General features: G+C 36.4%; 1 protein-coding gene across 1 annotated transcript in view; it reads left to right on the top strand.

The window, feature by feature from the left end:
• CCDC73 (coiled-coil domain containing 73) overlaps positions 1-22325 on the top strand; it is a 187229-nt gene that overhangs the window by 94402 nt on the left and 70502 nt on the right. The window contains exons 6-7 of the mRNA XM_069554681.1: positions 9410-9481; positions 12407-12481. Of these exons, the coding sequence (XP_069410782.1) occupies positions 9410-9481; positions 12407-12481 (147 nt within the window). The remainder of the gene's footprint in view (positions 1-9409; positions 9482-12406; positions 12482-22325) is intronic.

The following is a 22325-nucleotide window of genomic DNA, read 5'->3' as shown; positions in this document are numbered from 1 at the left end:
CTTCCTTTTTAACTCTTTGAAAAAGTTTGTGGAGGATTGCTGTTAATTCTTCTTTAAATGTTTGATCAGGCTCAGGGCTTTTCTGTGTTGGGTGTTTATTTTTTATTACAGATTCAATCATCTTAATAGTTATAAGCTAAAGCTAAAGTGAAGTCGCTCAGTCATGTCTGACTTTTTGCAACCCCATGGACTGTAACCTCCCAGGCTCCTCCATCCATGGGATTTTCTAGGAAAGAATACTGGATTGGGTTGCCATTTCCTTCTCCAGGAGATCTTCCTGACCCAGGATTGAACCCACGACTCCCACATTGTAGGCAGACACTTTATTGTCTGAGCCATCAGGGAAGTCCTAATAGTTATAGGTCTATTAAATTTTTCTGGTTCTTTGTTATTTGGTAGGTTTTGCATTTCTAGGAATTCTCCATTTCATCTAGGTCACCCAATTTGTTGGCATACAATTGTTCATAGTACTCTTATCAGTTCAGTTCAGTTGCTCAGTCTTATCTGACTCTTTGCGACCCCATGAACTGCAGTACACCAGGCCTCCCTGTCTATCACCAACTCCTGCAGTTTACCCAAACTCGTGTCCATTGAGTCAGTGATGCATCCAACCATCTCATCCTCTGTTGTCCCCTTCTCCTCCTGCCTTCAATCTTTCCCAGCATCAGGGTCTTTTCAAATGAGTCAGCTCTTTGCATCAGGTGGCCAAAGTATTGGGAGTTTCAGCTTCAACATCAGTCCTCCCAGTGAACACCCAGGACTGATCTCCTTTAGGATGGACTGGTTGGATCTCCTTGCAGTCCAAAGTACTCTTATAATACTTATTATTTCTGCAGAATCAGTAGTAATGTCCCCATTTTCATTTTTGAAATTTTAGCATTTTCAAAATTTGAGCCTTTTCTTTTTTTCTTAGTCCATCTGTCCTGTGTTTAGTCTCTCAGTCATGTTGAACTCTTTGCAACCCAATGGGCTGAGGCCCTCCAGGCTCCTCTGTCCATGGGGATTCACCAGGCAAGAATACTAGAGTAAGTTGCCATGCCCTCCTCCAGGGAATCTTCCCATCCCAGGGATCAAATCCAGGTCTGCCTCATTGCAGGGAGATTCTTTACCATATGAGTCACCAGGGAAGCCCAGCCCATCTAGGTAAAAGTTTGTCAGTTTTGTTAACTTTTCAAAGAACCAATTTTTAATTTCACTGATTTTCTCTATTTTTCTTTTCTAAAATTTTTAAATTTATTTTTGGCTGTATTGGGTCTTCGTTTCTGCGTGGGCTTTTGTCAAGTTGTGGAGAGCAGGGGCTACCCTCTAGTTGTGGTGCACAAGTATCTCACTGCAGTGAATTCTGCTGTGGAGCGTAGGCTCTAGGGCGCGCAGGCTTCAATAGTTGCAGCTCACAGACTCTAGTGCACAGGCTCAGTAGTTGTGCATGTGGTTAGTTGCTGCACACCATGTGGAATTTTCCCAGATTAGGGATTAAACCCATGTCTCAAACCTGTGTCTCCTCCATTGGCAGGCTGTTTCTTTACCACTGAGCCACCAGGGAAGGCCTCTCTTATTTTTCTATTCTCTATTTTATTTATCTCTGCTCTGATCTTCATTATTTTCTTTCTCTGGCTAACTTTGGGTTTAGTTTGTTCTTCTCTTTATCAGGTGTAAAGTTAGATTGTTGGTTGTTGATTTGAGATCTTTCTTGTTTTTTAATGTAAGTATTTATAGTTATAAATGTTCCCATTACTGTGTCTTTTGCTGCGTCCCATCAGTTTTGGTATGTTGTATTTTTTTTTTTCATTTGTCCTTCTTTATTTTCTAATTTCCTTGTGATTTCTTTAATAACAGTTGTTTAAGAGTTTGTTGTTTAATTTTCCCAAATATATGGGTTTTCTAGTTTTCCTCCTGTTACTGATTTCTAACTTCTTCCCATTGTGATCAGAGAGGATACTTTGAATGCAATCAAAATCTGTTGCAACTTAATTTGTGGCCTAGCATATGGTCTGTCCTGGAAAAATGTCCAATGTACACTTGAGAAGAATGTATATTTTGTTTTGGGGTAGAGGGTTCTATTTATGTCTGTTAGATCTAAGTTGTTTACTGTGTTATTCCAGTCTCCCCTCTTTCCTTGATTATTTCTGTCTGGCTATTCTGGTTTTGAGAATGAGATGTTGAAGTCTTTAGCTGTTATTGTAGAACTATGTATAACTTCAATTCTGTCCATTTTTGCTTCATATATTTTGATGGTCTGTCATTTGGTTCATAAATATTTATGATTGTTGCCTTTTTCCTTATTGAATGTTTTATGAATATATAATGTCTTTCTATGTCTATTGTAAACTTTTTATAATTTAAAGTCCACTTTTTTGTTTGTTTGGTTGGTTGTTATTTTGATGGAATATATTTTTCCACTTTTTAATTTTAACATATTTGTGTCTTTAGATCTAAAGTTAGTCTCTTGTAGATAGCATAAAGTTGGATCACATTTTCTATGCATTCTTCCACTGTTTGTCTTTTGATGAGAGGCTTTAATTACTGATAAGGAATGACTAACTTCTATCATTTTGTTGTCTGTTTTACATGTAGCTGATAGATTTTTGTCCCTCATTTCCTGATTACCATCATTTTTTGTGTTTAGTTGATTTTTTACAGTGAGGTGGTTGAATTCCTTTCTCATTTCCTTTTGTGTATATTCTCTAGCTATTTCCTTTTTGGTTACCATAGGGATTACAGTTAGCATCTATCATTATAGCACTCTAATTTGATTATGTATCAGGTTAACGTCAATAACATATAAGTACTCTATTCCTTTATAGTTCTAGCTACACCTGTTTCAGTTGTTGATATTACAGAATTACATCTTTATATATTGTATGCTCAAGAAAATAAACTAGTAGTTTTAAAATGTATTAATCTCTGAATTTTTTTATAATAATAGCAACTTCATAGATTTTTTAACAATATTTATTTATTTGGCTGCACTGGGTCTTAGATGCGACACATAAGATCTTTGTTGCCACATGTGCGATCTTCATTATGGCTTGCAGGATGTTTAGTTGCAGCAGGCAGGATCTAGTTCCCTGACTAGAGATTGAACATAGGCCCCTTGCATTGGGAACATGGAGTCTTAACTACTGGACCACCAGGGAATTCCCTAGAATTACATAGAAAACAAATGTGGTGTTACAAATCAAAGTTACAGTAATACTAGCTTTTAGTCTAATAATTTTTTCAGTATTAGTTTCTTAAATCACATAGAAACAAACAAACAAAAATTGTTAGAGTAATACAAGCTTTTATAAATTTCTCATGTATTTACCTTTATTGAGATTTTTATTTTTTCATATGGAAATAAAGACTTTTTTTTCTTCATATGGAAATAAAGATTTTTATTTCTTCATATGGACTCTTCAGGGTCCTTTCATTTCAACCTGCAGGTCTCCTTTTATCATTTCTTGCAGGGCAGGTCTAATGGGTAATGAATTCTCTCAGCTTTGATCTGAATTTTAGATCATGTAGAGGAAAGGCAATTTACATGAGATGGTGATAAGACTATGCAGTATATTTCCTGAGTCCTTGGAGTATAATACTTTGCTCATTTATCCAAAGTAAGAAAATGTCCAAGATTGGGATATCAGTAGCCAGTTTCATGTGGTAAGCTCTAACAGATGTGTGTGGTGAAAGCCAATGAGTGTAGGAGTGTGGACTTTTATAGTCTTAAGCATTAGATATAACCTTGGTCATGGCAGTTCAAGAATGTCAGATTTAAGATGCCATTAACTTTCTACTTTCCTTCAAGATTGGAAATGATTGGGACAATGAAATATCCAAATAAATGACAAGACTTTGCAAAATTCTCTAATAACAGGTCCAGTAGAAAGGGCCTCTGTTACGGGAAATACTCATGCTGGGAGCACAAAATCAAGTAATTTTTTCTTGCTTTCATAATTATAGCTCTCTCTCAAGAAAAAGTTTCAGTCCATCCAGAAAAGTAGTAAGCAATGATCAGAACACATTCAGAAGCCTTTGCAAAGGTTAATTTTAGGAAATTCTTTTGGACACGTTCAGTGAGGGGTCCTGAAGCTTGGGTTTAGAAGGATAACAGTTTTACTAGGATTGTGAGGGAGACATAGGATTTGCACCAGAGACATCCTCAAAAATCTTATTAAAATTACCCCACCGATGCTACTTGAATATAGTTTTTAATATGTCCTTGTTCCGATGGGTAATTTCTTGTAAATGTGTGCAGAGTTCCATTGAGGTTCTCTGGTGCCACCAAGTGTCTGTCCTGAAAGTGTCAGGGATTCTCTTATATTTTACAATCATGTATTCTTTTCAGACTCTGGAGCCAGTTGTGGACATTCCAGAATAGCGTTGCTTGTTGTTGTTTTTTATCTCCAGGAAGATTTAGCTCTTTAGAGTATCATTGACCCAGAAGCTAACTGAGGGCTGCCTGTGTGTCATAAAGATAAACTGGGATATTTCCTTTACGCTTTATTATCCTGTATAGTGTGGTTTCAGGATAGCCACCTCTTTAAGAAGCTTACTTCCTAAAGTACTTTAGAGTACTTAATAACTGTTGTTCATTTTAATTGGTAATCCTATTGAGGTTAGAAACTCTCATTGTTTTTACAGTATTACAAAATCATGGACTACTTCAGATACTATTCCAAATAACCTTGATATTATTGATAGTTTTATGTTAACTCTGTTATCTCTTGACACTTGGCAGACTCTGCTGAGTGGGTCAGTACTGTCATCTGGACTGGTTTTACCTCTGGTAAAGAGTCTTGTTTTAGGGATCAGTTGAGACTCTTATAGTACATCTTACCTGATAGTTGCCATTTTAGTTTCAGAAAGTGATATATCAACAGATAAGACCTGGGTTCAATCCCTGGGTTGGGAAGATCCCTTGGAGGAGGGCATGGCAACCCACTCCAGTATTCTTGCCTGGAGAATCCCTATGAACAGAGAAGCCTGGCAGGCTATAGTCTATGGGGTCGCAGAGTCAGACGTGACTGAACGACTAAGCATGCAATATTAAACCCAGATTTTCTAGGAATTTTTAATAAATCCATTTGAGGCATAGTGATTGTTTGAACAGAGGCTAGATCTCGTAAAATTCCTCTTCTTTGGGTAATTAGGAAAAGGGTAACAATGTTTAGAGGATAGCACTGAGTTGAAATGTATGAGGGAGAAAGTAATAAAAAATTCATAGGAAGTAAGCCTGCTTGCTGAGAAATGTGTTTTTAGTAAGTGTCCAGGCTTGTTCAGCATATAGAACTATCAAATTTAAATAAGATCCTTAAACCAAGTCAGTAGAAGCTTCTGCTAGTTTGGCTGCTGCTAATACTATCCTTAAATAAGGAGTAGGATTTTGCCAGTGGGTCAAGGGGAAGATTGTAGTAAGCAGTTGGGTCCTGCTGATACTTGTGGTGTTCTGTTAGAGTATTAAGGACTTGTCTGCATTGCTCAGATACAAATAGAAAGAAAGCTTTATGACAGTTTGGAGGGCTCTAACTGCAGGTGTGTGTGTGTGTCGGGGGGGGGAGGGTGTTGAAAAGTTATTTTTAAATGACAATATTCTTGTTTTCAAGTTCCTAAGGGAAAAGTTCCATTATTGAGAACTTAAATTATCCAATATCTATAGTAGTCAGTGAAATCTAGACAACTTCCTAATTTTCTCTTAGTAAGCAGTCTTAGAAATTACTGAATGGCTCATATTTGTCAGGAATGATAGATTTACCCCTCTTGGGGTAAATTATACCCTAAATAATGCACTTTATTCTTACAAAATACTAAAGTGTTTTTTTTTTGAATTTTCATGTCCTTTATGAGTTTAAACAGTAAATAGATAAATGGAGTTAGTCTTTGAGCTCTTTTTATCTTTCAGTTCAGTCGCTTAGTCATGTCCGACTCTTTGCGACCCCATGAATCTCAGCACCCCAGGCCTCCCTGTCCATCACCAACTCCAGGAGTTCACTCAGACTCACGTCCATCGAGTACGTGATGCCATCCAGCCATCTCATCTTCTGTTGTCCCTTTCTCCTCCTGCCCCCAATCCCTCCCAGCATCAGAGTCTTTTCCAATGAGTCAACTCTTTGCATGAGGTGGCCAAAGTACTGGAGCTTCGGCTTTAGCATCATTCTTTCCAAAGAAATCCGAGGGCTGATCTCCTTCAGAATTGACTGGTTGGATCTCCTTGCAGTCCAAGGGACTCTCAAGAGTCTTCTCCAACACCACAGTTCAAAAGCATCAATTCTTCAGTGCTCAGCTTTCTTCACAGTCCAACTCTCACATCCATACATGAACACTGGAAAAACCATAGCCTTGACTAGATGGACCTTTGTTGGCAAAGTAATGTCTCTGCTTTTGAATATACTATCTAGGTCGGTCATAACTTTTCTTCCAAGGAGTAAGCGTCTTTTAATTTCATGGCTGCAATCACCATCTGCAGTGGTTTTGGAGCCCCCCAAAATAAAATCTGACACTGTTTCCACTGTTCCCCCATCTATTTCCCATGAAGTGATGGGACCAGATGCCTTTAGATTGTAGCAAAAACTTGCCTACATATTGAATAAGTGTAGTTACTGGTCCCTAAATTCTTCAGTAAACCCCTGAGGCATAACTGTTCAGGTAAATTGTTGACTTCTGGGACAAAACAAACAGGTGAAACTGTCTTGATCTAAAGGTACAGAATAGAAAGCAGAACACACAAATACATAATAGTAAAATATATAGATTCAGGAGGCCCTGAAGATAAAATAGTATTTGGGCTCAGTACTATCATGAATTGGGGAAGTGGTTATTTTATTTATGGCCTTAAGGTCTTGAACAAATGTTCACCCTTTGGGTTCTTGAATGGGAAACAGTAATGTTTTAACACCAGTATGGGTATGATTTGGAGAAGGCAATGGCAACCCACTCTAGTACTCTTGCCTGGCAAATCCCATGTACGGAGGAGCCTGGTGGGCTGCAGTTCATGGGGTGGCTAGGAGTCAGATACGACTGAGCGACTTCACTTCCACTTTTCGCTTTCATGCATTAGAGAAGGAAATGGCAGCCCACTCTAGTGTTCTTGCCTGGAGAATCCCAGGGACGGGGGAGTCTGGTGGGCTGCCACCTCTGGGGTCACACAGAGTCGGACATGACTGAAGTGACTTAGCAGTAGCAGCATGGGTATGATTGGGCTTCTCAGGTGGCTCAGTGATAAAGAATTTGCCTGCCTAACAGTAGATTCAGGTTCAATCCTTGGGTCAAAAAGATCCTGGAGAAGGAAATAGCAATCCACTCCAGTATTCTTGCTTGAGAAATCACATAGACAGAGGAGCTTTTTGGGCTACAGTCCAAGGGGTCACAGAGTCAGGCATGACTTAGCAACTCAGCATGTACATGGAAATCTCCTATTTCTAGATTTACAGCTGTTCACAAAAAGTGGGGAGAGAGCTGGAGTTCACACCTACTTCATAATCTTCTCCTCAAAGTACTTGTCCCTGATGTTTCCTATAAATTCATTCTTTCCTTGTTGCAGCAGTAGATAGAGTCTAATAAACTGGGTAGTAGCCTCTGAAAAGTTTTGTTTGATATCTACAGGTTTTCTAAATGCCTAATTTTGGGGTAATTCCCTGGTGGTCCAGATGGAGAAGGCAATGGCAATCCACTGCAGTACTCTTGTCTGGAAAATCCCATGGACAGAGGAGCCTGGTAGGCTTCAGTCCATGGGGTCATGAAGAGTCAGACACGACTGAGCGACTTCACTTTTACTTTTCACTTTCATGCATTGGAGAAGGAAATGGCAGCCCACTCCAGTGTTCTTGCCTGGAGAATCCCAGGGACGGGGGAGCCTGGTAGGCTGCCGTCTATGGGGTCGCACAGAGTCGGACACGACTGAAGTGACTTAGCAGTAGCAGCTGGTTGTCCAATGGCTAGGACTTGGTGCTTTCAATGCTGGGGCCCAGGCTGAATCCCTGGTCAGGGAATTAAGATCCTCCAAGCCACATGGTTTGGCCACAAAAAATTTTTTATGTCTGGTTTCCTGTGCAGTTTGAAGACTCTTGAGAGTCCCTTGGACTGCAAGGAGATCCAACCAGTCCATTCTGCAGGAGATCAACCCTGGGATTTCCTTGGAAGGAATGATGCTGAAGCTGAAGCTCCAGTACTTTGGCCACCTCATGCGAAGGGTTGACTCATTGAAAAAGACTCTGATGCTGGGAGGGATTGGGGGCAGGAGGAGAAGGGGACAACAGAGGATGAGATGGCTGGATGGCATCACGGACTCGATGGACATGGGTCTGAGTGAACTCCGGGAGATGGTGATGGACAGGGAGGCCTGGCATGCTGCGATTCATGGGGTCGCAAAGAGTTGGACACGACTGAGTGACTGAACTGAACTTGGGATTTCTTAAGTCATTCTTGGGATCTTCTAACTTTGCCTTTTCTATTCTTTTTTGCAGCGCAACCAATTGATACAGACCTTGGGAATGGCATATTACTTTTTAAAATTAGTTATGAGAATTAAAATATTTTAAAGTAATTGCTAGCTTCAGAAAAAATAAAAGTTGTATGAGAATAGAAATGTAATCATGATATGCCATGTGGCTTAGCATTGAATAAAAATTACATAGTTACAAGAGTATAAATAGTATTAATATTTGTCACATTTTTTATATAACTCTGTTGAAAGAATAGAGGGAGGACATGTAGAATTTTGGTTGTACAAGAAAGCCAAATTCCCAGCTATCGTAATAGATCAGTAGATCATTAAAAATTTTTTTTTAATTGATAAATCAATGTATATGTAGGACTGTGGAATAAAATAAAAGAAACATTTGAAAGTGGTTGTCAGTTGTAGCTCTAATTTTTTTAATTATAAGAATTATTTGATAAAGGTAGAAGAAAAATTCATCTTGAATCTAAATTACAGGACACAACTTCAACTAAAAAAAGGTGGACAGGAAAGAAATGGAATCGTGTATATGAATTTTTTAAAGATACCCTGTGGTACTTCTGATTTTGTAAAAAATTATTTTAGTGAGTTTAAAGAATCAGATGTTACCATGTAAAAACATTTGTGCTTAGGCAATAAAATTGGGTTCTTTTGAAACTCTTAAAACTAGTCTACTTTGTATTGGACTGTTAATTTTAATAATTTTGATATTTTCTTGAAGAAAACAGAGTGAGCTATATTCAGAGTTTAAAATTTTAAAAAGCTATATGTTTTATCATGAAGAAGCAACTGGAAGCAAAATTATTGTATGCTGAGTTCATGACAGTTTAAAAAAATTATAAAAATTGTCACAAGTTGAATCTTAAGAGCCTAAAATAGTATGTACAATGAAGATGTTTAATTTGTGAATCCATTAAAAATTTAAAATTGAGTTGCTGTAATTTATGTTTTAACTTTCCATAATTTTTAAAATAGGAAACTCTTCAGAATCAAAAGGAAACATTAGCAAAGCAACACAAAGAAGCCATGGCAGTTTTAAAAAAGCAGGTAATTTCTTAAGGATAGAAAAACACTACGGTTTTAAATATTGCTGTTTTTCCACTTCTCATGAATATTATGACATGTTGTTCTTCATACTCACTGAAGACAGAAAGTGTGTTATTGGAAGCAGGAAATAAACAAGGTTATTTTGAATCACAACTGATAATACTGTAATGTAGTAGAATGACTTAATTAAGGAGAAAATTATTTTCTTGGAGAGGTGTTTTCATTTGTCTAAATAAACTATGTAAGTGAATGTGTATTCTTGCTCTTTCTCTCCCTTCTCCACTCTTTCTTTAATTAGCATATCCAGGAGCTTACATTGTCACATTATTCCTTTACCCAGGCAAGAATTTTAACACTGGTGAAAAGCTGAGATGTGAGTAGGGAGATATAAAAGATGAAGAGATATGATTATTATTCACCTCTGTATATTTCAAGTATCAGCAAATGAAAGAAAAATCAGTAGAAAAATAGAAAAAATAAAGGAAAAATATTTCAAAGAAATGAAAAACAACTCCTTCCATTATTTTGAATTCTAAATTCTATAGCTCTTCTTTACTACCTCAAATTTCTCTTCAGTTCCTAGTTATAAAATATAAGTGTAAGAAATGTGCCTAAGAAAACTACACTCTGAAAGTGCTTTTCCTATAGCCATGCCAACCTTACCATTTTTTCTTCCTTTTTCCTTCCCTCTTTTTGTTTTTATTATTTCCATACAAGTGTGTATATTTAGAAAGAAATGCCTAAAAAAAAATAAACCTATATAACCTAAATTACTAGTTGGTTAAGGTTATGGATAATTTACACTGTAGCATGGATTTGTTTGAGCAGATGGTAAACTTTTTCCTTGTAGCCTGACATTGGCTTTACTTAAGTTATGGGAGTTTTAATTGAAGGGTAAGGAAGCAGAAACCAACTATACAGCGTAGTATTCCTTAGGAGAGAGCAACTCTAAGTCTCTGTTACCGCAAGGGACTCTGGGCAAGAAAGAAATCCAGGTATCTGAAGGTTAGAGGAGAAAGTGCTATTGCTTTTTTTTTTTTTTTTGTGGACATGTGCCTTTTTAAAAAATATAAATTTATTTATTTTAATTGGAGGTTAATTACTTTACAATATTGTATTGGGTTTGCCATACATCATCATGAATCCGCCACAGGTATACACGTGTTCCCCATTTTTTTTTCCTTTAACAAATATTTGTTTCTTCTTTTTTTTTTTTAAGAAGGGATTCTTGAATGTAAGTGAGGAATATGGAAAATGAGATGGAGAAATGCCAAAGAAGTTTTATTTCTTAACATCTTTGCCTAGTATCCTTGTGTTGCTTGGAATATTTAATTAGTTTTTGTTGACAAGTTCACTTTAGTTTTCCTGTTTTAAAATGTCATTATTTATTTATTAGACTGACACATGCATTTTTTAAAAATTTCAGAAAATACTGTCAGTGCAAATATAAACTATGTCAATTTCATAAAAGTGTGCTTTTAGAAAATGATATATGTTATTGTTTATGAGTAGATGCAACATACTGAAACATTTAAGAAACTGGGGGAAAAATGTTCAAGGTTGATAGATACTCTGATCGTAAGATTAAATTGTTCATTTACTTTGGTGACTGGCTTTTCCCCCTATTTTATATTTTTATTTATTTTCTCAGTGTAAAAACATAATCAGGTTGTACTTAGTTCAAACCATATAGACATTTCTGTAGTCTCATTGGGCTTCCCAGGCGGCGCTAGTGGTGAAGAACCTGCCTCCTGATGCAGGAGACATAAGAGACACATGTTCAATTCTTGGGTCAGAGAGATCCCCTGGAGGAGGGCATGGCAACCCACTCCAGTATTCTTGCCTGGATAATCCCGCGGACAGAGGAGCCTGGCAAGCTGCAGACCATAGGGTCGCAAAGAGTTGAATACCACTGAGGCGACTTAGCACACAAATAGTCTCGTTGACCAGTGTAAATCACTGGTAACATTTCATTTACCTGTATTTTGATTTTTAAAATTCTTATCAGTTGCAAATGAAGATGTGTGCCTTGGAAGAAGAAAAGGTATTTATTAATTTTTTAATAATTTGAAACATAGTTAAATGCTCTTAATGATCAATTGTTCATTATAATGGAAAGGAGCATTGGTAATAAACAGTGGAGACTATTAATTTCCTAAAATTTTAGAAATAGGAAGGATTTAATGGAATCCTGTTTCTTCAGCTCTTATCATTTTACAGTTAAGAGTATTGAGGCCTAGTAAGATGTAAATGAATTGCTGAAGCTCCCATTTTGAAGTGGTAAAGTTGAAAGTAGAACCTAGATTTCTTCAGTCTTTAAATTGATGCTCTTTCCACTATACTGCAGTGTTTCTATTAAGTATAATATGTTTTTAATGCCTTTTCAATGAAATTACATTCTTTAAAACACAGTAAAATAGCTAATATGTGTTTTTATTATATCAAAATATATCCCATTTTTAATATTTATAGCTATTTTAGCAAAAGACCTTTTTAAAATTTTAAAATAATTATAAATATCTTAAAATTTTAAAAATAATTATAAATATCTTAAAATTTTAAAAATAATTATAAATATCTCTATAAAATGAATATAATTGTGTCTTATTAATTAGAATATATTCTAGCTATATGAATTAAATAATTATATAGTGTCCATAAGTTCTCAGGAATGCTCTCCTGATAAAATGATTTACTGTTATGATGAGGTTTTCCATTTCATGATATTTATAATCTTGTATAGGCCTTATTGTAATTTTGTGATATTTTGTAATCACTAGAAATATAGGTTATAGTACAGTTACAAGTTTAAAGTCTGTGAAGTATTTAGTTTCAAGTAGAGATTTTGGTTCTTGAACTCTTGTTTTCTCTGTTAATAATGTCACTTACATTGGAAATTAGTGAAATATAGTTTTTTGCTTAAAGGGAAAATTTCAACTTGCTACAGAAATAAAGGAAAAAGAAATAGAAGGATTGAAGGAAACATTAAAGACATTACAGGTAAAGTAATTTAGTATTGCTTGGTAAGTAACTTGGCATTTTAGCATTGTATCAGTAAAACACCGTTAAACGTGTAATCTAGCAAAGTGAAGCTGACAAAAATTCATGTCATATATAACTTGGTGCTTTTTTTCTGAGAGCTTCTGATTTCAAACTAGTAGGATTTTTGCTTTATTTTTTGTTTTAAAAGGAAATATTAAAATAGCTTTTATTATTTTTAACAGTACTATAATTAGATGTATGTTATTTTAACACTTTATAGACAACACGTTAGGCCTGTATATTATAACTGATTTATCTCTGGTCCTTAAAAATTAACATAAATAGCCTTTATTTAGTTATTATTATTTGCAAGTACAAAACTATGTTTATTTTGTGCAAATACAAAGGTAAAGAAATAGCCCTTGCCTTTAAGTTGTTCAGTCTCATAGAGAATACAGAGGTATACAACAAATGATGGTTAATTCAATACATATTTATTAAGGTCTGCTATGTGCTATATGCTTCTCTAAGCACTGGGAATACAGCAGTGAATAAAAGGGACTTTTATCCTCTGCCCTTGTGGAGTTTACATTCTAAATAAAAAGTTAAGTAGAGACTTTTTTGGGAAAAGATATTCATATGATTTCAGAGTACCACTTACAGATAATTATAAAGAGCAAAGTATATTTTCACAATGGAAGGATTCTGATGGTTACTACCTTAATCAGATAATTCATACCATACTATGCATTTGTTTAAGCAGTTGACAAGCTTTCTTCCCTTAGTCTGATTACAGTAAGGACAAGCACTCCTTTTTTCCATATGTTCACCAACAATTCTTATCTCTTGTCTTTTTGATCACAGCCATTCTATTAGGTGTGAGTTAATAACCTCTTTATGAGTTTGATTTTCATTGCCCTGATTATTGTGATGATGAGCATGTTTTCATATTCCTGTTAGTCATTTGTATGTCTTCCTTTGAGAAAATGTCTATTTAGTTCCTCAACTCATTTTTTAATTGGGTTATTTGGGGGTTTCTGATATTGAGTACGTATGTATGAGTTCCTTCTGTGTTTTGGATATGTGTGTGTGTGTGTGTGTGTGCATGCTCAATCACTCAGTCATGTCTGACTCTTTGTGGTCCCATGGACTGTAGCCTGCCAGGCTCCTCTGTCCACGGGATTTTTCAGGCAAGAATACTGGAGCAGCTTGCCATTTCCTACTCCAGGGGATCTTCCTGACCCAGGGATTGAACCCACTTATCTTGTGTCTCTTGCATTGGCAGGTAGATTCTTTACCACTGTGGCACCTGGGCAGCGCCTGTATTTTGGATATTAATCCCTAATCAGATACATGGTTTGCAAATGTTTCTCCCATTGTGTAGGTTGCCTTTTCACTCCGTTGATTATTTCCTTTGCTGTGCGAAAGCTTTTTAGTTTCATGCAGTCCCACTTTTCTATTTTTGTTTTTGTTGCCTGGTCTTTTGGTGTCATATCTAACAAAATCATGGCTTAGACTAAGAGAAGCTCCTGTATTTCCTTTTAGTAGTTTTATGGCTTCAGTATTTAAGTCTTTAATCTGTTTTGTGTTGATTTTTGTTTATGGAATGAAATCTTGTGCATTGTTTGAGATATGGGTCCAATTTCCTTGTTCTGTATGTGGATATCCAGTTTTTCCAACACCATTTATTGAAGACTGTCATTTCTCCATTATGTGTTCTTGGTGTTCTTGTCAAAGATCAGTTGGCTACAGACATGTGGATTTATTTCTGGGCTTTCTAGTCTGTTCTGTTGGTTGATATACCTCTTGTTGGTTTTTGTTTTGTTTTGTTTTGTTTTGTCAGTACCATGCTGCTTTGATTACTATAGCTTTGAAATATATTTTGGGATCAGGAAGTATGATGTCTTCAGTTTCATTCATCTTGCTTAAGATTGCTTTGGGCATTTAGGGTCTTTGATGGTTCTACATAAATTTTAGGATTTTTTTTCTATTTCTGTAGAGATTGGCAAAGTGATTTAGATAAGGATTGTACTGAATCTGTAGACCACTTTGGGTAATATAGACATTAAGCAATATTAATTTTTCCATCCATGAACACAAGATTCCTTTGCATTTATGTTTGTTGTTGTCATTTGCTGTCATGTCCGATTCTTTGCTACCCCATGGACTGCAGCATACCAGGCTTCCCTGTCTTTCACTGTCTCCTGGAGTTTGCTCAAACTCATGCCCATTGAGTTGATGATGCCATTCAATCATCAAATTTATATATGTCTTTTAAATTTATTTTTATCAGTGTTTTATAGTATTCAGTGTACAAGCTCTACCACTTTGCTTAAATCTGTTCCTAAATATTTTACTCATTTTGTTGCTATTGTGATTGTCTTAATTTTCTTTTCAAATAGTTTTTTTTTCTTACAGAAATGTGGCTGATTTTTGTATGTTGATTTTGTATCCTCAGTTTTACTGAACTCACTTATTAGTTCCAACAGGTTTTGTTGAGCTTTTAAGGTTTTCTATATTTATGATGATGTTAACCTCAAATACCAATAATCTTACTTCTTCCTTTGTGTTTTGGATGCCTTTCATTTTTTTTCTTTTTTCATTGCTCTGGCTAGGACTTGTAGTACTCTATTGAGTAGAAGTGGTGAGAATAGGCACTCATGCCTTACACAGGATTGATTATGATGACCACGGTGGGTTTTTGTATATGACCTTTATTGTGCTGAGGTAGGTTTCTTATATGGCCTTCCCTGGTGTCCAGTGGTAAAGGATACACCTGCCGATGGAGGAGACATGGGTTCAGTCCCTGGATCAGGAAGATCCCCTGGAGAAGGAAACGGCAACTCACTTCAGTATTCTTGCCTAGGAAATCCCATGGACAGAGGAGCCTGATGGACTGCAGCCCATGGGGTTGCAAAGAGTCCGACACGACTTAGCGACTGAGCACACACACTCAGGTAGTTTCTAACATACCTGTTTTGTTGAGAGTTTTTTAACGTGAATGGGTGTTGAATTTTGTCAAATGCTTTTTATGTGTTTATTAAGATGAACGTGTGTTTTTTTTCCTTTCATTTTGTCAGTGTGGTGTATCACATTGGTTGATTTGCATATGGTTGACTATCCTTTTATCCCAGGGATTGAAGTGCATTTGATAATGGTGTATGGTCCTTTTAATATGCTCTTGAATTTGAGTTTCTAGAATTTTATTAAAGATTTTTGCATCTTTGTTCATCAGGGCTACTGGCTTATAGTTTTCTAATAGTGTCTTTGTCTGGTTTTGCTGTCAGAATGATACTGGCCTCATAAAATGAGTTTGGAAGTGTTCCCTGCTCTGCATTTTGGAAGAATATAAGAAGGATTTCTGTTAAATCTTCTTGGAATGTTTGGTAGAATTCTTCCACAAAGCCGTCTAGTCCTGGGGTTTTCTTTGTTGGGAGGTTTTAAATTACTGATTCAGTGTCCTCATTTGCTATCATTATGTTCAAACTTTTTAGTTCATTCTTATCCACTTCTAATGGGAGAATTTATTGGCATATAGTTGTTTATAGTCACTTATGATACTTTTTATTTCTGAGGCATCCAATGTAATGTCTCCTTTTCATTTCTAATTTTGTTTACTTGAGTCTTCTGTCTTTTTCTTAGTCTAGCTAATGGTTTGTCAGTTTTGCTTATTCTTTCCAAAAAACTAAGTCTTAGTTTTGTTGATTTTTTTCTATTGTTTTTCTATTTGCTATTTGATTTATTTCTGTTTAAATTCTATTTTCTTCCTTCTGTTGATTTTGGCCTAGTTCTTTTTTTTTCTCCTAGTTCTTTGAGATGTAAAGTTAGATTGTGTGAAGTTGTTTTTTTTTTTAATGTAGGCATTTATCATTGTGAAATCTTCTATTATATTGCTTTTGGTGCATTCCATAAGTTTTTGTATGTTGTGTTATTGTTTTCATTTTGTCTTGAGATTTTTTTAAATTATCCTTTTTTTAAAAAAATAATGTTCAAGAATTTGTTATTTATTTTCCAAGTATTCGTGGATTTTCTATTTTCTTATTGTTAATAATTTCTAATTTTATTCCATTGTGACCAGAAAAAATACTTGGAATGCTTTCAATCTTCTTAAATGTAACTTTTTTGTGGCCTATCACATAAAAGTTGATTTTTCTGTGATAGACTATATGATAGACATATGATCTATCTTGGAGAATGTTCCATGTGTGCTTGAGAAGAATGTGTGTTCGTCTTCCTTTGAGTGAAACTTCTGTATATGTCTGTTAGGTCCATTTGATCTATAGTGATGTTCAAGTCAACTGTTTATTGATTTTCTTTTTTCTATCCATATGGAAAGTCAGGTATTGGCATCTCCACCATTATTGTGTTTTTGTTGATTTCTCCCTTCAAGTCTATTGATATTTGCTTTGCATATTTAAGTGCTCTGATGTTGGATACATATATATTTATTGTATCTTCCAAACTGACTCTTGAGCACTATATAATGACCTTCTTTGTCTTTAGAGACAGTTTTGACTTAGTTTATTTTATCTGATGGGGCTTCCCTGGTGGCTCAGATGGTAAAGAGTCTGCCTGCAGTGCAGGAGAAGGCAATGACAACCCACTCCGGTACTCTTGCCTGGAGGGTCCCATAGACAGAGGATCCTGGTAGGCTGCCATCCATGGGGTCACTAAGAGTAGGACACGACTGAGTGACTTCACTTTCACTTTTCACTTTCATGCATTGGAGAAGGAAATGGCAGCCCACTCCAGTGTTCTTGCTTGGAGAATCCCAGGGATGGGGGAGCCTGGTGGACTGCCGTCTATGGGGTCACGCAGAGTTGGACACGACTGAAGTGACTTAGCAGCAGCATCAAGAGCAGTACAGGAGACCTGGGTTCAATCCCTGGGTCAGGAAGATCCCCTGGAGAAGGAAATGGCAAACCACTCCAATATCCTTGCCTGGAAAATTCCATGGATGGAGGAGCCTGGCAGACTACAGTCCATGGGATCATAAAAAGTCAGACACAACTGAGTGACTTCAGGCAATTTTATCTAAGTTTAGCCACCCTGCTTTCTTTTGCTTACTTTTTGGTATGTCTTTTCATCTTTTTATTTTTAGTCTATGTGTGTTCTTAAATCTACATTGAGTCTCATAGATACTATGTCACTGGATTTTTTAAAAATTCATTTAGTCTCTCTATGAGTTTTTATTGGAGAGTTTAATCTATTTACATTTAATATAAGTATTAATTGATGTGGAATTACTGTTGTCATTCTGTTGACTGTTTCTGTTTTAGTTGTTTTATATATCTCTTCATCTCTTCTTTTGTTATTTGAAGTTTTTGTAGTGATTTTTAAAAGTCTTATCTTTTGATGGGTGTTCCATAAATCTTATATGCTTTTTTCACTCTCATTCATTTTTCTTTTCACTAGTCAATTTAAAATGACCTGTCTTTGTGTTCACTGGGTTTTTTCCCTCCTGTTTCATTGAGTGTGCTGGTTGGAACTCTCTATTACATTTTTAATTTCATTCATTGTATTCTTCAGCTCTAGAGTTTTGGTTTTTTTTTTTTGGTTCTTTCCTTGTGACTTTTATCTGTATTGAACTTCTCATTTTATTCATGTAATTTTTTTCCTAATTTTGTTGAATTTTCTATCTGTGTTGTCTTAAAATTTGCTGAGCTTCTTTATTTTATTTTATTTTTTTATTTTTTTTATTTTTTAAATTTTAAAATCTTTAATTCTTACATGCATTCCCATACATGAACCCCCCTCCCACCTCCCTCCCCATAACATCTTTCTGGGTCATCCCCATGCACCAGCCCCAAGCATGCTGCATCCTGCGTCAGACATAGACTGGCGATTCGATTCAAATGATAGTATACATGTTAGAATGTCATTCTCCCAAATCATCCCACCCTCTCCCTCTCCCTCTGAGTCCAAAAGTCCGTTATACACATCTGTGTCTCTTTCCCTGTCTTGCATACAGGGTCGTCATTGCCATCTTCCTAAATTCCATATATATGTGTTAGCTTCTTTAAAACAATTATTTTGAGTTCTTTGTCAAGTAGTTCATAGATCTCTAATTCTTTGGGGTCAGTTACTAGAAATTTTCAAAGTTCCTTTGGTGGTTTCATGGTTCCTTGATTTTCATGTTCCTGTAGTCCTTTGTTGGTATGTGTGCATTGAAGGAGCAGTGTTTTTGGACTGGCTCTGGTAAGTATAAATCTTGACCTACTGGTGAGTGTGAGAATGCTAGTTGAGTAGGGTATGTGGTGGTACCAGCTGTAGTGCTGGGTCAGGCAGCTCTGACTTGGTTTGGGAGCAGTGGTGCCTCTGGCTCCAAGAAAGAGCACCGTGGCCTGGGCTCCAGGGAGCTCCATCAACTCAAGTAGATATGGACATAGCAAAGACTGTAAAGGTCCTTGGAGGTGAAGTTCGCTCATGTCCATGGTAGTGATAAGAGCTGTTGAGGTCTTTGGTGGCGAAGGCTGCTGGTGTCTTCCTGCTCTCCTTTTCTCCCATTTAGGGAGAGTTGTGGTTGAGGGCATTTCTTTTGGCACCAAGCTGTGTGAGCCTAGAGGATGGAATGACACAGGTGAATTGCTGCCTATACTTTTCTGTTTGGACATCCTTATTTTTTGGTGCTCTACTGGGTTCCTGCAGCTTCTTAATTGTACTCCAGAGGTCTTCCAGAAATGTTTTCATTCATAGGTACTTGTTAAGTCATGTGGAGGATGTGGAATTGGGGGAAAAGGACTAGGTCCTCCTGATCTACCATCTTTCTGATATCACGCCTGTGAATTCTTTATTTCTCAGAAATAAGCCCTTATTGTTTGTGTTCTGGGCTTCAGATGTTTTTTTCAGTTTGTCATTTGTATTTTGATTTTGTTTGACTTTTACCATTTGTTATAAATTATTTTCCTTTTATGGCTTTTGAAGTTTGTCATGGTTAGAAAGGCATTCACAACTACAAAGTTATAAAAAGGATTTTCCCATGTTTTCTTTTATTACATCTGTGTACTCAAATTTTACATTATATCTTTGATCAATTTAAAGTTTTTCTTTTGTAACACAGTATAAGATATGGATCTAAGTCTATATTTTTTCAGGTTATTAAGTTGTCTTAATACTGTTTAGATTCTCCTCATTTGAGATACTAAGCAATTTTTATTTTGAATTTCCTTAGTTACTTTGATGTAACAAAGTAAATAAAAATTAAGTAAAACAAAATGTCAATGAGTTCCAAGAAGAATGTTTTCAGTAAAAAGAAGGGCATGGATTCTGTTCATCAGATTGGATGAATAAGAAGCTGGAAGATACTGATATGGTAAAAAGTCCTTATATTTTGTTTCAACAACAACAGCAATGCAACAACAAAGCAGTAAGTGATTAGAAACTCCAGAGAAAACAGATTACTCTATAACTAGGATATAAAGTAAATTACAGTTCAGAGTGGTTTTGAGCAATTGATGGATTAAAATAGAAGATATTTAGGTCCTGACCCTAGTAAAATCATCCTTCATATGGCATATTGGTCCCAGAAAAAAGGTAGTATTAACATCTTGTTAGGTTTTGCATTAAAAAAATCTGTATTGTTTTTGATGACATACACACTGTTGAATTCTCATTTTTTTAGAATTAACCTATAAGCAAAGCATGGAAGACTTAATTATGGTTGCATAATAAAATTTAAATGTTACTAACCTTGTTGATGAGCAACTAAAAATGTAGGGAAATGAAGTTGATGGTGATATCCAGAAATATTCTTTAAAAAGATGGAAAAGAAATAGAAGTTTAAGGATACTATTTAAAGTTTATGTAGTTACACAGTTTAGTGATTCTTTTCATACCTCAGATATTTAGTTAAAAATGATCCCTGTAGAGAAACTTTAAAAATTGTTATTGTAGTTGAGTAAACAAATTACTATTCAGTTCAGTTCAGTCACTCAGTCATGTCTGACTCTTTGTGACTCCATGAATCACAGCACGGCAGGTCTCCCTGTCCATCACCAACTCCTGGAGTTCGCTCAAACTCATGTCCATCGAGTCGGTGATGCCATCTAGCCATCTCACCCTCTGTCATCCCCTTCTTCCTGCCCCCAATCCCTCCTAGCATCAGGGTCTTTTCCAGTGAGTCAACTCTTCGCATGAGGTGGCCAAAGTATTAGAGTTTCAGCTTCAGCATCAGTCCTTCCAATGAACACCCAGAACTGATCTCCTTCAGAATGGACTGGTTGGATCTCCTTGCAGTCCAAGGGATTCTCAAGAGTCTTCTCCAGCACCACAGTTCAAAAGCATCAATTCTTCAGTGCTCAGCTTCTTCACAGTCCAACTCTCACATCCATACACGACTACTGGAAAAACCATAGCCTTGACTAGACGGACCTTTGTTGGCAAAGTAATGTATCTGCTTTTGAATATACTGTCTAGGTTAGTCATAACTTTTTTTCCAAGGAGTAAGCGTCTTTTAATTTCATGGCTGCAGTCACCATCTGCAGTGATTTTGGAGCCCCCCAAAATAAAGTCTGACACTGTTTCCACTGTTTCCCTATCTATTTGCCATGGAGTGATGATGTTGAACTTTAAGCCAACTTTCTCACTCTCCTCTTTCACTTTCATCAAGAGGCTTTTTAGTTCCTCTTCACTTTCTGCCATAAGGATGGTGTCTTTTGCATATCTGAGGTTAATGATATTTCTCCTGGCAATTTTGATTCCACCTTGTGCTTCTTCCAGCCCAGGCCTATTATAACTAGTTTAAAAGACTCTCTCTATGGTTTTTCCAATAGTCATGTATGGATGTGAGAGTTGGACTGTGAAGAAGCTGAGCACTGAAGAATTGATGCTTTTGAACTGTGGTGCTGGAGAAGACTCTTGAGAATCCCTTGGACTGCAAGGAGATCCAACCAGTCCATTCTGAAGGAGATCAGTTCTGGGTGTTCATTGGAAGGACTGACTCTCTAATGTGTGTGTTTTTTTTTTAACAGAGTCTTAAACTAGGCATAACATCTCTTTTTTTCTGGATAAATCCTGAAAAAGTATTACATTTTTTCCTACTAAAATGTTGTCAATCAAGAAATATATCAATTTTGTTATAAAGGCTTTGTTCTTTTAGTACTTTTTCTTAAATTGTTTCATTTGGTACCACTTATGCATGTTTAATTATCAGATAATACAATGAATATTTTCAAAGCAAAAGAAATTTCTTCATATGGATGGCCTGAATCAGTGCAAGAGCTGTAAGGATTTCTTTTACCTTGTTCAGTCTGAGACATAGTATAGCTGATGTATATGTTACTTCACGATCTGCTGAACATGGTATATGAACAGTGTAGAACCGTGAAGATACTTCTGGTGTTTCTCCTCCAAGTTAAAAAAAGTTCCCGTTCAATTGTGGATCTTACATAAATCCATTGAAAGTGAAGTCACTCAGTGTGTAGGCAAAGGAAATTCACAGCCTCCTAACCATCTTGTAGCAACTTCCTTTCCTCCTTTACTTAGATTGCTACTTTTTCCCTTTTTGAAGGTCATGCCTACCATGTACTCCATGGTAAAGAACCCAGCTGCCAATGCAACTGCCAGTCCAAAGGCTGGTTTGATCCCTGGTTTGGGAAGATCCCCTGGAGAAGGAAATGGCTACTCACTCAAATATTCTTGCCTGGAAAATTCCCTGGACAGAGGAGCTTGGAGGGCCTCAGTCCATGGGGTTACAAAAAGTCAGACACATGTTAGCAACTGAGAGTTCATGCATGCACCATATGCTAGATGGCAGGAAAAACAAATCAAATTACCTTTTTTTGAAAAGCTCATAGCCAAGCAACTCTGCCTACTGAATTCCAAAACAAAATGAACAGACAGAAAACCACAAAACAAAAAACTG

Source organism: Ovis canadensis, chromosome 15, assembly GCF_042477335.2.
Source record: "Ovis canadensis isolate MfBH-ARS-UI-01 breed Bighorn chromosome 15, ARS-UI_OviCan_v2, whole genome shotgun sequence".
Taxonomy (NCBI): Eukaryota; Metazoa; Chordata; class Mammalia; order Artiodactyla; family Bovidae; genus Ovis; species Ovis canadensis.
This window is presented reverse-complemented; position numbering and strand designations above follow the sequence as displayed.